This window comes from Trematomus bernacchii, unplaced genomic scaffold, assembly GCF_902827165.1.
Source record: "Trematomus bernacchii unplaced genomic scaffold, fTreBer1.1, whole genome shotgun sequence".
NCBI classification, from domain to species: domain Eukaryota; kingdom Metazoa; phylum Chordata; class Actinopteri; order Perciformes; family Nototheniidae; genus Trematomus; species Trematomus bernacchii.
The window spans coordinates 460,071-475,464 of record NW_022987803.1 but is presented as its reverse complement, the minus strand read 5'-3'; the positions used below and the strand labels follow the sequence as shown (position 1 = coordinate 475,464).

The window sequence follows — 15,394 nt, the reverse complement described above, 5'->3', positions numbered from 1 at the left end:
CTTGAGAGGGCTTGAGACGGTCGGTACGCCGACAGGACACGGGGAGCTGGCGTCGGCCGGAGAGCCAACAGGTGACGAGGAGCCGGAGTCGGGACCATGGCTGCTGGGTCCGGAACAGAGGCCTGGACCATGGCTGTATGGGCCGGTTCTGGAGCCGGAACCATGGCTGTATGGGCCGGTTCTGGAGCAGGGACCATGGCTGTGGGGACCGGAACTGAAGCCTGGATCATGGCTGTGTGGGCCGGTTCTGGAGCCGGAAACATGGCTTTGTGGGCCGGTTCTGGAGCCGGAAACATGGCTGTGTGGGCCGGTATTGGAGCAGGGACCATGCCTGTGTGGGCCGGTATTGGAGCAGGGACCATGGCTGCTGGGCACGGAACCGGAACACGGAACCATGGCTGTGTGGGATGGTACTGGAGCACGGTACAATGACTTTGTGGGCCGGCACTGGAGCACGGAAACATGGCTGTAAGGTCCGGTTCTGGAGCAGGGACCATGGCTGCTGGGACCGGTACCTGAGTACGAGCTGGCTTCCTGACCTTGCATTTTTTAGAGGTCTTTTGAAGGCTCCGTGGACCTCCAAACGCCAGACGGGATCCCAAAAAAGGGTCAGAAAATGGAGACTGGCACTCAGGGCTACGTGAGAACTCTCTGAGCCTGAGGCAACGAGCTCCACAACCATGGCATGTTGGCCACCTCCATTTGTGCCTTTTTAAGGACAGCACCTTTGTCCCTTCTAGACGAGGAAAAACTCCACTCAACATGAAGACATCGAAGGGAGTATTCCAGAGAGAGCAAATCAAAATCAAAATCATAATCCGCTGGGTCCATAATTGGTCGGTTCATTCTGTTATGATCACTGTTACGGATTGCGGAAAGGTAGGACCCAAAAGCAGACTACAAAAAAGGTAAGGTCTATAAACAAAAGCGAGCTTTATTTAAAAGCTGAAAAAACAAAAACATGGCATGAATAGAAAAACATAGAAAGTACAAGGTAAAACACACAAAACTGACCGTGACGAACATGGAGGGAGACAGGAGAGACAAACAATGAACCGACGAGAAAACACAGAAAAAGACCAGACTAAATACAGGGAGGGGTAATCACGAGACGAGAAACAGCCGGGCAGGGAAGGAGAAACACAAGGGCAACAGGTGAACACAATCAGAGGGAGAGTCCCGGGCTGATTTGTAGTCCCAGTCCGCCCCTGGCCACGTGGCAGCTCGCCAGGCCCTCTACTTATCAGTCTTACATCACCAGTGTCAGGCTCGGGCTATGCAGTTTTGGGGGATAGTATCTAATCTCCACGCAGTTTTGGGGGTTAGTTATTTAATCATCACTCATCGTGCTATGTATATCTGTGGAGTGATGAGGCCCGAGCTTAGTCGCCAAACTCAACTATATGCTGCTTCTAATAAACATGTTAAAGAAACACGTTGTCTGACTGAAATGTGGCTTGTTAAAGCTCTACAGACAACGCCACCTCCTGCTAAGGGGCAGGAGGAACCCTTGGACCCTAAATGTAAGTGTATGTCGTGGACCGATTTTAAAGCTTCCCTTAATAGGTTCAATTATGACAGAGGCATTCACAGAGATACACACTATCAGAGAGATTTGAGTGCACACACTAAATGTCTCACAGAGTGTCAGCACCCCCCTGTGAAAAAAAACACAAATTACATGAAGGCATATTTTTCAATAAACCAATTGAAGCTTATAATCATTTTAAAACGGTGTAATTAATGTTCTCAAATTTCCCCAACATTACAAAGAAAGGGGCAAAACTCAGGAAAGGTGGTAGATGAGACGAGGGGGGACACAGCATGCAAGAACAGGAAGTGCACAGGAAGGGACTTTGGCCACTCAAACCAACGGTGATTAAATATGTTTCAGGAAGTTGTCAACATTCTGGTCAGCAGAATAGACATGGACTTTGATTTCTAAAGACTTAAAGGGGTGCTAATATTCCTTTTGAAGTCTTCCCTCTCCTGTACATGTAAATGGTCTTCTGATTGATCTCGTTCAAAACCAGCTTAGAGTAGTTCAGCAACCAATCAAACCAACAACCAAACAAAGATCATAGTAAATAAAAGTCATTTAATAATGTACAATACAGGATTATATAAACACTGGCATGGATATTATGTACTATTAAAATATGTTGTTCATTAAACTAAAAACATCATACAGAATCATCAGAGCATGAAATCATCCACACTGAGCCACAGAATGAATGTGGACGCAGATCTGACACAAATCATTCCTAATGATCGAGCACACAGTGTCGCTTAGTTCAGTCATTGAGTCATTAGTCCAGGGGCAGGCTGGGAGATTTGGGGCCCTAGAAAAAAGGGCCAGCAGGTATTAAAGGAGAAATAAGTAACATCTGTGTGCACTCATAATAATCATCTGTGCTGTCAAATTACTCCAATTTTGCACACAAAATACAAGGATATTACTAAACAACCTTTAACACACCGTTTATGCGATGTCAAAGATAACACTTATGTTTTAATTGTAAAGAATATGCATTAGTAATTCTCTCCTAGCTATCAACAGTTCCAGATGCAGCAGGAAGCCGTTTCAAACCATGGAGTATTTTTAAAGACTCTGGGTGTTTCTCAATGTGGAGTACGCTTGCTTGGTAGCACATGTCTGCCGAGCATCTTGCTTCAGAAGCGAGGCAAGAATACTTCCTGGCATTCGGAAAACAAAGAGTGGAACACGCTAGCAAGTGTGCAGGTGTGCGTCATATGAGAGGCCCCGCCTTACATCTTCCGTCACAGATTTGGGGAAATTGGTCCGTGCGCAAAGCATTGTGGGGATTTTAAGACCGCGGAGTCTACTCATGTGCAGCCTCGATATTTCTCCAAACGGAGTACGCCGGGCTCGGTAGATTTCCAAGTATGCTGGAGATTGGAACAGTACTTCGGCGGCTCTCGATGACGTAGTATGCTTGAAATAGTGGCTCTGAAGCAGCTTTACTCGACATTGAGAAACACCCTTGGACATTTTCTCAGGAGTTGGTGGAGACCAAAACGAAGCTAAAAGAGGGTTAAGACTGGACGTGGAGGCTGAAGAAGAGTTATGACCAAGCTTAATAATATGTTGTTTATAATTCATTCTAAATGACAGCAGCTCTAATTATTAGTTAAAAATGTAATGTTGTAAATTAATAGAAGGTAATTTGGGTTTGTCCATTCCTCCTTCAGGGCTCGGTAGAAACTGGACCACATCCATACCTCATTTTAACTCTTGTACCTGTCTTACAGGGGACAAAGGCTTAAGTGAAACTATTTCATTATATAATCAAGGCGTGGCCTTAAGAGTGAAGTAGTAGTTTAGAGTCTTATTATCTTTAATTTACTGGGCCCCTTTAGCTGGGACTAACAACAGTCTCCTTCCTTTAAATAACCTTAAATCACTTGTAGCTATACATTTAGGAATGGGTGCAGTTGAGGGCACCTGCCACTCTGGAACTGACGGAGCATGTCAGAAGTGACTCGTGACTTACGGCAGGTAGCTTGGCAATGGAAAGAATGTATTGCACACATTCCTTTCAGCTGGAAGAACCAGTTGGAGGAGGTGGACGGATAGCAGCTCTCTGTGCTTTAGTTACAGCAGCCTGTCTGAAAGTGCATTGAGTTGTCTAACAAAGACCTGTGTCCTCACCAACTGCTGCATCCAGACACGCTCAGTGTTCTATCACATGCAGATCAAACATTTTAAATCCTTCACTTGACCGCAATGAGTGGACATTTTAATTACACTTCAATCTGTGAACTTGTTCATGCTTGGATTCAGGTGGTTTTGATTTATTTTCAGTGCAGAAAGAATAGTTTATTTGTGTCTTCCAGTGTCTCACAGCCGGCTCAGAGTGCTAGTACCGGGCGGCATCGTCGTACGAGGTCACGTCCATGTCGAAGAAGTCCTCCAGCTTCCACTGCAGCGTCTCGAATGTGGGCCGGTCCGGCTCGTCCTGCTTCCAACAGTCCATCATTATGTCATACATGACTTTGGGGCAGTTGGGGGGGCATGGCATCCTGTAGCCCTGGGGAACCCTCTGAACCACCTGGTAGTTGGTCATGGCTGGAGAAAAACACAAGGACAATGGTACTTATCTTGCAGACAATTATTTTCTATAGTCAGTTTACCTGAAAGGTTTTGAGACCTTTGGAAAGTTACTTAAAATCATAGAATTCTGAATACAATGTTTTCTATTTTTTCTAAATCTCAGAGAATGATTTATGACCAGCAAGATGAGAGTCTCACCGGGATAAGGCATCTGTCCAAACGTCATGATCTCATACAGCAGGATTCCAAAGGACCAAACATCTGATTTAATGCTGAACTTGTTGTCGTGCATGGCTTCCGGAGCGGTCCACTTCACAGGGAATTTAGTTCCTTCTTTGGCTTCATACACATTTTCATTCTCTTTCTAAAAAAAAAACAAGACATTATAGTTTGTAACTGTCAGTCAGCTTCATTGTAAAGATATGTTCATTCACAACATGACCAGACTACACTGATGTCTGGATGTTCACACAACCTGTGGCGTATTTTTTAGGCAGTAAACAGGGTCGACATTGGATACAAGTAAAGAATTCAGACATGTTTCCATTCAATAATGTTCAAAAAGACAAACACACACACACACACTGCCTTTCTGTGTGTCAGTAGGCTGCCACATTACTCAAAGTGCATTAAAGCGATCGATCACAGGCTGCTCTTTGTTAAAAAGGGCCCCTAATGTGCTAATGTTCAGGTTGTGGCACGAGTGTGGGGGAGAGAAGGGAACCCAGGGATGTTAGACCATTTACATGCACTAAAACCTATAAAACACACTACGGGAGAGGGAACACTCCAAAAAGCAGAATAGGTATTTTTTCAAATACACTGTATACAGGTCTAAAAGATACAAAGCTACTTCCGTTTACTAAAGTACTTATTTCAGGCTGTGTACAATTTTTCATGGCAGTGTATACTGTTGTATTTTAGTTTGTAACTATGACATACAGTATACTACAGCACTTTAAATGTCATACCCACCATGAAGACCCTGGCGAGGCCAAAGTCGGCAACCTTGCAGATGTTGTTCTCTCCCACCAGCACGTTCCTCGCTGCCAGGTCTCTGTGGATGTAGTTCTGAAGCTCCAGATAAGCCATGCCCGACGCCACCTGGGCAGCCATCTCTATCTGGTCAGAGATACGCAGCATGGCGCCCTTATCGTCTGGAAGCAGGACAGAGGAATAATCAGTGCAGTCTTAGCATGCTAAAAGGTCTAAAGATACTGTCATGGCATAAAGACAATGGTGATAGAAGTATGTTTTTTATATATCTAATCTGGAGATGTTATTAAGATGTAAAATAAGACATTTGCATAATATTCAATTATTTCAAAATGTTTCCAATGCTAGATGGAAGCAGGGAACTTTGACAAATCTAAATTACGGCTGAATGATTACTCTTATTATTCTCTCTACTTAAATGTAGTGAGCATGATCTCATGAACGTGTCTTAGCCATGAGAGGTTACAGCAGTAGGGTGTATGGTGACTTATGGTTGATGTGAAACTACATCTCACACCCCACTGGGCAATATGTTCCTCCGCTGAGCTCAGACTCACTCTCTGTCTGCTACATGTGATCTTCACTGGCTTTATGCCACACTGAGAAGCCATCGTTTGAGCATGTTAAGACTGCCCTCAGTTAAAGGTCATCCAGGAAATTCATTCACTTTTAAATAATATACATTCCTTCTGTCTGCTACATTTAATATATACAGAAACAAATATTATGGCAAAAAATAAGGTTTCTCTAAACTAGCAGCCACAGTTTCACCCTAGAAGGCATGAATTTAGAGGTTGAAGTTGTACGTTTGTGAAAGCATGAAAAGTGTGAACGAACAAGCCTGCTAGCAGTTATTTCAAAATGGTCTTTTCTATACAGGCATTTAGAGTTAAACATGCAGGCCTAATGCATGTTCTGAGTGTCAGAGCAAGTGGACTGCTGGAAGATATCAGGGTTTCATCTGCAGAATTATTCCCTTACATTTAATTAAGAAAAATAATAAAACCAAAAAATTATGAATGAAAAGGATTAACATAAAAACTCAAGTTTAAGACGTACTCATTGGGAAAGTGGACGGAGCCAGAACCTGGAATGGATTTTGATGATGAAGGCAACTGGCTTAGACTAATAAAGAAAATGATGTTGAATATGGCGAACAAGTTTTAATTTGTGCACTGTAGGATCGTAATAGTTGTGTTGATCTGTGATAAATCTCTACTGTCGCCCTGACACTTGCAAACTAGCAGTGGACTTTGATCTGGTCATAAAGTAGCAGCAGCTCATAATGTCATGGGTAGATCAACATGAGGTATGTTACTTTGGAGGTAGTCCAGCAGGCTGCCGTTCTTCATCAGCTCAGTGATGATGTAGATGGGCTGCTCCATGGTGCACACAGCGTACAGCTGGATCAGCTTGGCATGCCTCAGCCTCTTCATGATCTGAGCCTCTCTCAGGAAGTCCTCCGAGTCCATGGTTCCTGTGATAGGTGGTACAGGGGGGTATATGAGCAGTGTTTTGCAGTGGTTGGTTACATTGTTCTTGTCGCACTGTGTGTGATACAGTGTGTGTACACTCATTCTTACATAGATTCTTGGACCACCATCATGGAGGTCATGTTTTGGCTTGGTTTATCGCCTGACTGTCTGTAGGATTACAGAAATGACTGGCCTGATTTTCATGAAACTTGTGGTGGAAGTGTAAAACATCAAGGAAGAATCCACTACAGTGTGGAGTGAATCTTAAAGCAAGGATGGACATTATGGAAGATTATGTTTTTTCTTCACAAAACAGGACATTTGTGATGCATTTTATGCATAATCTTAACTATAGACGAGAAACAACAGTTAGTGAGATATTGATTTCATTTTCAGATTTCATTTATCCTATCTCCATTAGAAGGATCAAATCAACTTCCACAGTTACAGTAACAGTTGTTTACCCATCCTTAACACTAGCATGTTTCTGGTTTAACCCTCCAGTAAGAGAGTGGAAGCATTAGTGTACCAGGTTTGAGGGTCTTCACTGCGACCGCTGTGGTCTCGTTCCACAGGCCTTCGAACACTTCTCCAAACTGTCCGGCGCCAAGCTTCCTTAGCAACTTGATGGAGTTGCGATCAATCTCCCATTGGTCCACGGTGTTGTAGGACAGGCCGTGAGTCTGTGGAGCCTCCATCTGCACACACAGGAAGAGTCAAAGTCTACTCACATCACCATGACTTCATACTGTATTCAAACATGAACTTTAGGAAGAAAACAAGGGATGAAAGGATTTGAGAGGATGTGTTTACCTTTTTGCAAGGCTCCCCCAGACGCACACAGAGGCCATCGGCCTCCTGGGAGTAATGAGCCACCAACTCCTGTACAGTAAGGAAGGATCGGGCCCTGGACACGAACACATGACCATTCTCCAGTTTTTTCAGTTTGTAATGCTTCACCTTCCCACAGTCCAGCACTGAAACACAAGCCAACATCAGAGTTTACACAAGAGTGGGAATTGTGAGGTAAGTTTTCCTCTGACAGGAGGCTTCAAGTCTTTATCAAACGAAGCCAACGCATGTTTTGGGGGGTGTTCCCTCTCCTGTAGTGTGTTCTATAGGTTTTTGTGCATGTAAATGGTCTGTAAAGGCTACAATCCCAAAGTTCCCTCCAGAGGGAGTTTCTCTACCACACACTGCTCCCCTGCCTGAAAAGCCTACAATGGACGCCAGCTAACCAATCAGAGCAGACTGGGCTCTGGTTTCAGACACAGGGTGAAAAGAGGTGCTGCAGCACAGGCAGTATGAGAAAAATAAAGAGCTTTTTGAACATTAAAGCATGGAGACATGTAGAGACACTACATACTGATATACACCTGAACATCAGCAGGAGAGGACTCTTTAAAGTAGAGACACTACATACTGATATACACCTGAACATCAGCAGGAGAGGACTCTTTAAAGTAGAGACACTACATACTGATATACACCTGAACATCAGCAGGAGAGGACTCTTTAAAGTAGAGACACTCTTTAATTGGGTTAGGTCAGTGTTTACTGATTATTATGTATTGCCTTTTGGTTGCAACACATCAAGCTGTAAACACAGAAAAAGAGTGAAATTGCCCCACTTCATTCACCAGTGAGACGGTAAAGTGTCGGAAAACCCTGAAACAGCTGCTGTGAACTTCATGAGAGCGATCAGAGCTCTAACTAAAGCAATACGACTCTTCAGAGCTGAAGGGGAGCTGCTGAGGATTCTGTTTGTTCATTACTACAATCTTTATATTCCATCTATTCCGTGATTTATTAAAATAGTGTTTGATGCCACTTTAAGGTTAAGAGATGTCATTTGAATATTCAGAACAGATATTTATAAAAACATAATTATATACTAACACCTCACTCTGGGTCACATTTTAGTAGGTGCTAAGTATTTGTTTAAGTCTTGTACCTGTTATGTGCTTAAGTATGAAGAAAAAAGGGACTCTTCATAACCTTGAATTAGAATGCAAACATTACAAAAGTGTGTTTTTCTTTGTGAATGTATTGCTGCCTAAAGAAATAAGCATGAACAATATATTCTAATGACCAACACATCAACTGCCCGACGCGCGGGGGAAACATATTGGACCATGTTTATTCCCCTTTCCGGAATGGATATAAGGCTCTCCCTCGCCCTCCCTTCGGCAAATCAGACCACATCTCACTACTGTTGTTGCCTGCTTACAAGCAGAAACTTAAAAGGGACAGACCGGTAACAAGGACAGTACAGCGATGGAGCGAGGAGTCAGATTCAGCACTGCAGGATTGCTTTGCATCCACGGATTGGAGTGTGTTTGAGGACAATAACATCAACACACACACGGACACTGTCATCTGCTACATTGGGAAATGCATCGATGACGTGGTACCTAAGGTTTCTGTACGGACATTCCCAAATCAAAAGCCCTGGATAAACTCCGATGTGCGCTGCAAGCTGAAAGCGCGCACTCTCGCGCACAGAGCGGGTGATTTGGAGGAGTACAGGAAGTCTAGGTATGATCTCCGGAGAGCAATTAAAAATGCAAAGAGACAGTACAAAGACAAGGTGGAATCTGACTTCAAAGGCTGTAACACTAGGAATATGTGGGCGGGACTAAGGACAATGACTGACTACAAAGGAGCAGCGGGGGTGCTGCGGGAGTGTCTGCGTGCGCATCTCTCCCAGATGAGCTAAACAGTTTTTTTGCACGCTTTGAGAGCAGCCAGGCTGTGGAGGTACAGAGGGACCAGGAGCTACACTGCCCTTTTGTTTTACACAGGGCAGATGTGTGTAAATCCTTTAAAAGGGTTAACCCACACAAGGCTCCTGGACCTGATGGCATCCCTGGCCGTGTTCTCAGGGTGTGTGCAGTTCAGCTGGCAGAGGTGTTCACAGACATCTTCAACAGGTCCCTGTTGCAGTCTGTAGTCCCCACATGCTTCAAACATTCCACTATCGTTCCTGTCCCCAAAAAGACAATCATCACCTGCCCCAACGACTACCGCCCAGTAGCACTCACCTCCACCATAATGAAGTGCTTTGAGCGGTTAGTCAAATCATTCATCACCTCCTCCCTCCCTGAATCTCTGGACCCCCTGCAGTTTGCCTACAGAGCAAACAGGTCCACAGACGACGCCATAGCCCTCACCATCCACACTGCCCTCTCACACCTGGACCCGAAGAACAGGAACACATATGTGAGAATGCTGTTCATTGACTACAGTTCAGCATTCAACACCATTGTGCCCTCCAAGCTGGCCATCAAGCTCAGAGACCTCGGGCTCAACAGCGCCCTCTGTGACTGGATCCTGAACTTCCTGACGGGCAGACCCCAGGCAGTGCGGGTGGGGAACATCACATCCTCCACCCTGATTCTCAACACCGGTGCCCCTCAAGGCTGCGTGCTCAGCCCTCTCCTCTACTCCCTGTTCACTCACGACTGTGTGGCCACACACAGCTCCAACACCATCGTGAAGTTTGCTGATGACACGACCGTCATCGGCCAGATCACAGACGATGACGAGACGGCGTACAGAGAGGAGGTCGAAAAACTGACATCTTGGTGCCAGGAGAACAACCTCCATCTCAACATCAGCAAAACAAAGGAGCTGATTGTGGATTACAGGAAGCAGCAGGGAGAGGGACACGCCCCCATCGCCATCAATGGGACTACGGTGGAGAGAGTCAAAAGCTTCAGGTTCCTTGGGGTCCACATCACTGAGGACCTGACATGGTCTCTTCACACCACCACCATCACCAAGAAAGCTCGACAGCGGCTCTTCTTCCTCCGCAGGCTGAGGAGGTTCAAAATGGATTCCAGGATACTCTGCAACTTCTACAGGTGCACCATAGAGAGTATCCTGACTGGCAGCATGACGGCCTGGTACGGCAGCTGCACCGACCTCAATCGTAAGGCTTTACAGAGGGTGGTGAAAACTGCACAGCACATCACCAGGACGGAGCTGCCATCCATGGAGGACCTTTACTCCCAGCGGCTCAGGAAGAAATCACTACGGATTATCAAAGACCCCCATCACCCCAGCCACAAACTGTTCTTTCTGTTGCCGTCTGGCAGACGTTACCGCAGCATCCTGGCAAGGACAAGAAGATTCGGAGACAGTTTCTTCCCGCGGGCAGTGAGACTGTTAAACAATTGAACTGTTGAAACAACTTCAAACATTCATCTGCTACTCAGTATTATGCATCTAATACCTAATATATATATATATATATATATATATATCACTCCAATAACTTGTATATAGACTCGTACTGCATCACTTTATTTTATTTTATAACTATTATTCTTTTTGTATTGCTCTTGCTCTTATTGTTATTATGTTATTATGTTGCACTGTTGGAGAAGCCTGTGACATAAGATTTTCAACTACATAATTACTCTGTAGCTATGTCAGATTGACAATAAAGAACCTTGAACCTTGAACATTTTTTTTTTTTTTTTAAATGTTGTAATAGAACAATAACTATTCATTCATATTTTATTCAGCCTTTCCTAGATTAACTGTGGGGTTCTCTGAGGTTCAAACAATACTATTTATTAAATATATTTAAAACCATTTGTTGCTTGGATGCCTTGCTATTAAATAAGTAAAATAAAGATGGGTTAAATGCATGTTCACCGTATTCCCACACATTCTGTGAAATAACCCGGGGCTGATGAGGTCATCAACTGGCTGTACTTAATGAACATGGAAAGAATTCAGTCATAATGGAAAGAGCAAGGCCGGAGTGAGAACACAGATTAGAAAAGAGGGAGATAAAGTTATCAGCCTGCTTTATGGGAGCACAGACCTCGATGTATTCCACTTCATGACCCTGAAACCACTAATCCTTTGAGTCAATTGATGATAAGAGACCTTAACAATAGGGTATTTGGAAATGTGTGTTTTGTGGCAGAGAAGTACGCACACAGCAGAATGGTACAATAGTGCAATTATAATGAAGTCAGTTTGCTTTAAGAATGTTAGACAGACATTACTACAGCAAACAGCTTCCCAAGTTATGATACGTTCATAATTATTCTGATAGTGTAGCAGTTCATTGATAGAGGGTTTATCATATGGCTTGTAAAATCCCCAATTTGTTTTTTAAAGGAAAATCATTTAAGTTATTATCTATAAGTGACTTCACTTCCTGGAAATCCATTTTGAGATATATGTAGTTGTTCACAATGTTTTAGAGACCAGTAGGGTAGGCCCAGTCTTCTCTCACCTGAGAGGGAGCGCTCGCCTCTCTGACTCTCACAGTTCCTGATGAGGAAGGCTCCGTGCTGGTTCCCCTCTGCCAGCAGCATCTTCTCTGCATCCAGCCGCTTGGTGTCGGGAAAATACCATCTGCAATCACAATGTATGAGGAAGCAGAACTTGTCAAATGTAACGGCTGTAAACTGCATTATCAATACTTTTATTGATTGCAAACTGTGAACTGTCTAAGCACTAAAACACTGTATAACACCGTCTCGTTCACCCACTCAAAAATGCAATGCCAATTTCTGGGTCGTTCTACAACAATACATCATCACTGCACCACTCTTTGAAAGGCTCATCTATGAGCCACACAGCTGCATGGGGGGGCACTGCGTTTAATCCACATTAGCCGCGTTCACACCAAGTACTTTGCCGTATTTAGTGCCGGCACTCTGAGCCCCGGCACTTATGACCCCAGGGCATTTAGTACAGATCGCTTTCACACCGGAGTACTTTTCCCTGAGGGAAGATTACGCAAATGAGCCGCTGACGTCACTTCTTCTTCTTCTTCTTCTGCTTTGGGTTTACTGGCAGGCAGCAAACAACTTCACGGCGTATACTGCCACCCGGAGTCCCCGGCCGGAAGTCCCCGGAGTTGGGGACTGGCTTCAGTAGAAGCTGCTGGGACTCCCAGCAGCTTCTACCGAAGCCTTCCGAGTAAATCGCCAGAACGCCGACACCTCCTCATCTCCACTGCTCCCATGTTTTATTTTGTGTTGCCATAAGTTAGTCTCTCTGCGTTTGTGCGCTGGGCGAATGCTAATGCTAATAATGCTAATGCGAGGATAATAAAATGGCGGCTCTACAAAACATTTCAGAGTTGTACGGGGCGTGGTTTGCAATTCACCCAGCCAATCAGAACTGGGGCACTTTTTTCCCCCAGGAAAGTACCATCTCTCAGCAGGCACTAAAAATGGGGGTAAAAGTTCCCGAGATGAAGTGCTCTTTTTGGTGTGAACGCGACATAAGGGGTACTAACGGAACTAAACGCGAAAAGTACGGTGAAAAGTACTCCGGTGTGAACGCGGCTATTCACCACAAGCAGGAGTCCCAGCCAGGCTGTAGAAGTATTTTCATTATTTTGTGGAATAAGAACATAGAATTGATCTAAAATGATACTTAACCCTGAATTATTTCATCATGACAGACATACATATGGGGGTCAACAAGGGGGCCCACAAGTTATTTCTTTGCCCAGGTTGCCAGGCAAATGGTTCCGGCCCCGGATCAAACTGAAAATCTCTACAGACTACAGATGAAAATAACTGGAAGCTCAAATTTATCAGAGGTGAGCCAAAACAGAATATATAAACATTTTGGACATGTATATGTGCAATGTTACATTCATCAAAGGCTAAATGTAAAGCACCAACCCACATCAAATTGGAACTCCTCCATCTATCTCAGGTTTTTTGTGAGGTTAACTATGACACAAATGATGCGGAACATTTGTCCATGAGAACAAAACAGGAAAAACAGCTAGGAAGAAACAGGTTTCACTGAGAGGCCGAGCATGCTGAGAATGAGTCACAGACATGGGTTGGACCTTTGTGACAAACTATTTCCAACCATTCAGCTACACGCAGAAATAGAGGAGATAAAAGCCTACTTCTTTGTTGTGTTAATGAACACAATGTGTGTAAATGTTCGCATTCACAGAACTGTATCTGAGCGAGGCCTTTCGTAGTAGAGCTGGCTACCTGCAGCCAAAAATAAGTCTGCTGCAAAACAAGTTTCTGGTAGGACAGATAAAGTCATTGCTCTGAAACAACACATCATCAGCGAGGTGTTTCAAAGCATTGTTGCATGTGTTTTCAGACTTACTGCCAGGAAATGATTAACCTGTAGGCCTACATTTCCTGCTCACAGATAATCAATAACTAGTTTAAGCCAAGCCTTTGCTTTGTAGCATTATTCAGCAGTAAAAACCTATACAAATAAAACTGATCCGTCTTGTACATCTGTATCAAAATACAAAGTTATGGCTCTTAGAGGACCTATATTCTGTCAGTCAGTAGGATTTCCAAACAATGTTGGAACACAGGCATTGGAAGTAACTAAGTAAATGTACTCAAGTACTGGTTCAATTTTGAGGTACTTGTAATGCTACTTTGTACTTCTACCCCACTATAAATCAGAGTTAAATGGTGTACTTTACTCCACTACATGTATTTAATCCCTTTAGTTACTTATTATATAATCAAGTGTTATATCAGACTTTAGTTCCACCTGGAGTAAATTCACAAGCTACCCTGCAGTATACAAAGTCATTCAAACTAGCTGCACCTTTACCAGCTTTGATAACACTTTCATGATCAATCATTATAAAACATATCATATATATTATTCTGAAATGGACCAATCTGCTCAATGACTACTTTTACTGTCGCTACTTTAAGTACATTTTTATGCTATTACTTTTTCTACTTTTACTTGAGTATCATTTTGAATACAGGACTTTTACTGTAACAGAGTATTCCTACACTCCGAGTACTTCTACTTTAACTTAAGTACAACATCTGAGTACTTTTACTTGAACTTAAGTACAAGATTTGAGTACTTCTCCACCTCTGTTGGAAGATCACAAGGTAACTGGGAAACTCTCTGGTTGGGCTTGAAGAGAGGGGGAGCGCTATGTTGGAGAACTCTAAATGAATATGGAAGCAGGAACTGAAGATGGTGGACTCACGGTTCTGCATCGATACTCTCCACAGGGGCCACATAGTTCGCCGGGATGTATCCCTTTTTGGGCGCCGAGACCCCGTTGAGGGCTTTGGCAAACCACCAGTCCCCAGTGCTTTTGTCCAGAGCCTCCAACGTGTCCCCGGTGCGGAAGCTCAGGTCCTCCTCGGTGCGGGCGGTGTAGTCATATAGGGCGATGTACAGGTCCCCGGCACCCCCGGGCCCCCCGGCTGGGAGCGGTGGTAAGGTGCGTTTAGAATGAAAGTCTGCATCTGCCTCACTGTCAGCAGCGGGATTTACAAAAACCGTGACACCCTTTTCCTCACGCTTTGAAACCACTTCAGATTGGTTCGGCTTTTTAAAACATTTTAAAAAACTATGCCAGCACGAAGACAAGCTGATCTTCGTCCCCATGGTTCATCCGTCAATCACAGCGAGTCATTCCTGTCAGCAATACGCGGAAAAAGTTCGGGGGAATCCCTCCTGCGCGATCATTATCCACATTGCATAAAAAGATCAGTGAGTCATTTAAATATTCCCAGAGCTGGGAGCAGTGTTTGGCCTCAGCGCGTACGCACACACACACACACACACACACACACACACACACACACACACACACACACACACACACACACATCACACACACACACACACACACACACACACACACACACAACACACACACACACACACACACACACACACACACACACACACACACCACACACACACACACACACACACACACACACACGACACCACACACACACACACACCCACACACACACACACACACACACACACACACACCACACCCACACACACACACACACACACACTCTCAATGTCGAGGAGGCTTGCTTGGTAGTAT

The 15,394-nt window shown here is 44.3% G+C and overlaps 1 protein-coding gene across 1 annotated transcript; it reads right to left on the bottom strand.

The window, feature by feature from the left end:
* Window positions 1-3,795: 3,795 nt before the first annotated feature.
* frk (fyn-related Src family tyrosine kinase) lies at window positions 3,796-15,118 on the bottom strand. Its single transcript, XM_034150548.1, has 8 exons — window positions 14,528-15,118; window positions 11,804-11,925; window positions 7,360-7,523; window positions 7,076-7,244; window positions 6,390-6,548; window positions 5,051-5,232; window positions 4,274-4,439; window positions 3,796-4,090 (listed from the first exon to the last, which is right to left on the bottom strand). Exons 1-8 carry the CDS (start codon window positions 14,932-14,934, stop codon window positions 3,882-3,884), a joined length of 1,578 nt encoding a protein of 525 aa, XP_034006439.1. The 5' UTR covers window positions 14,935-15,118; the 3' UTR covers window positions 3,796-3,881.
* Window positions 15,119-15,394: the final 276 nt, after the last annotated feature.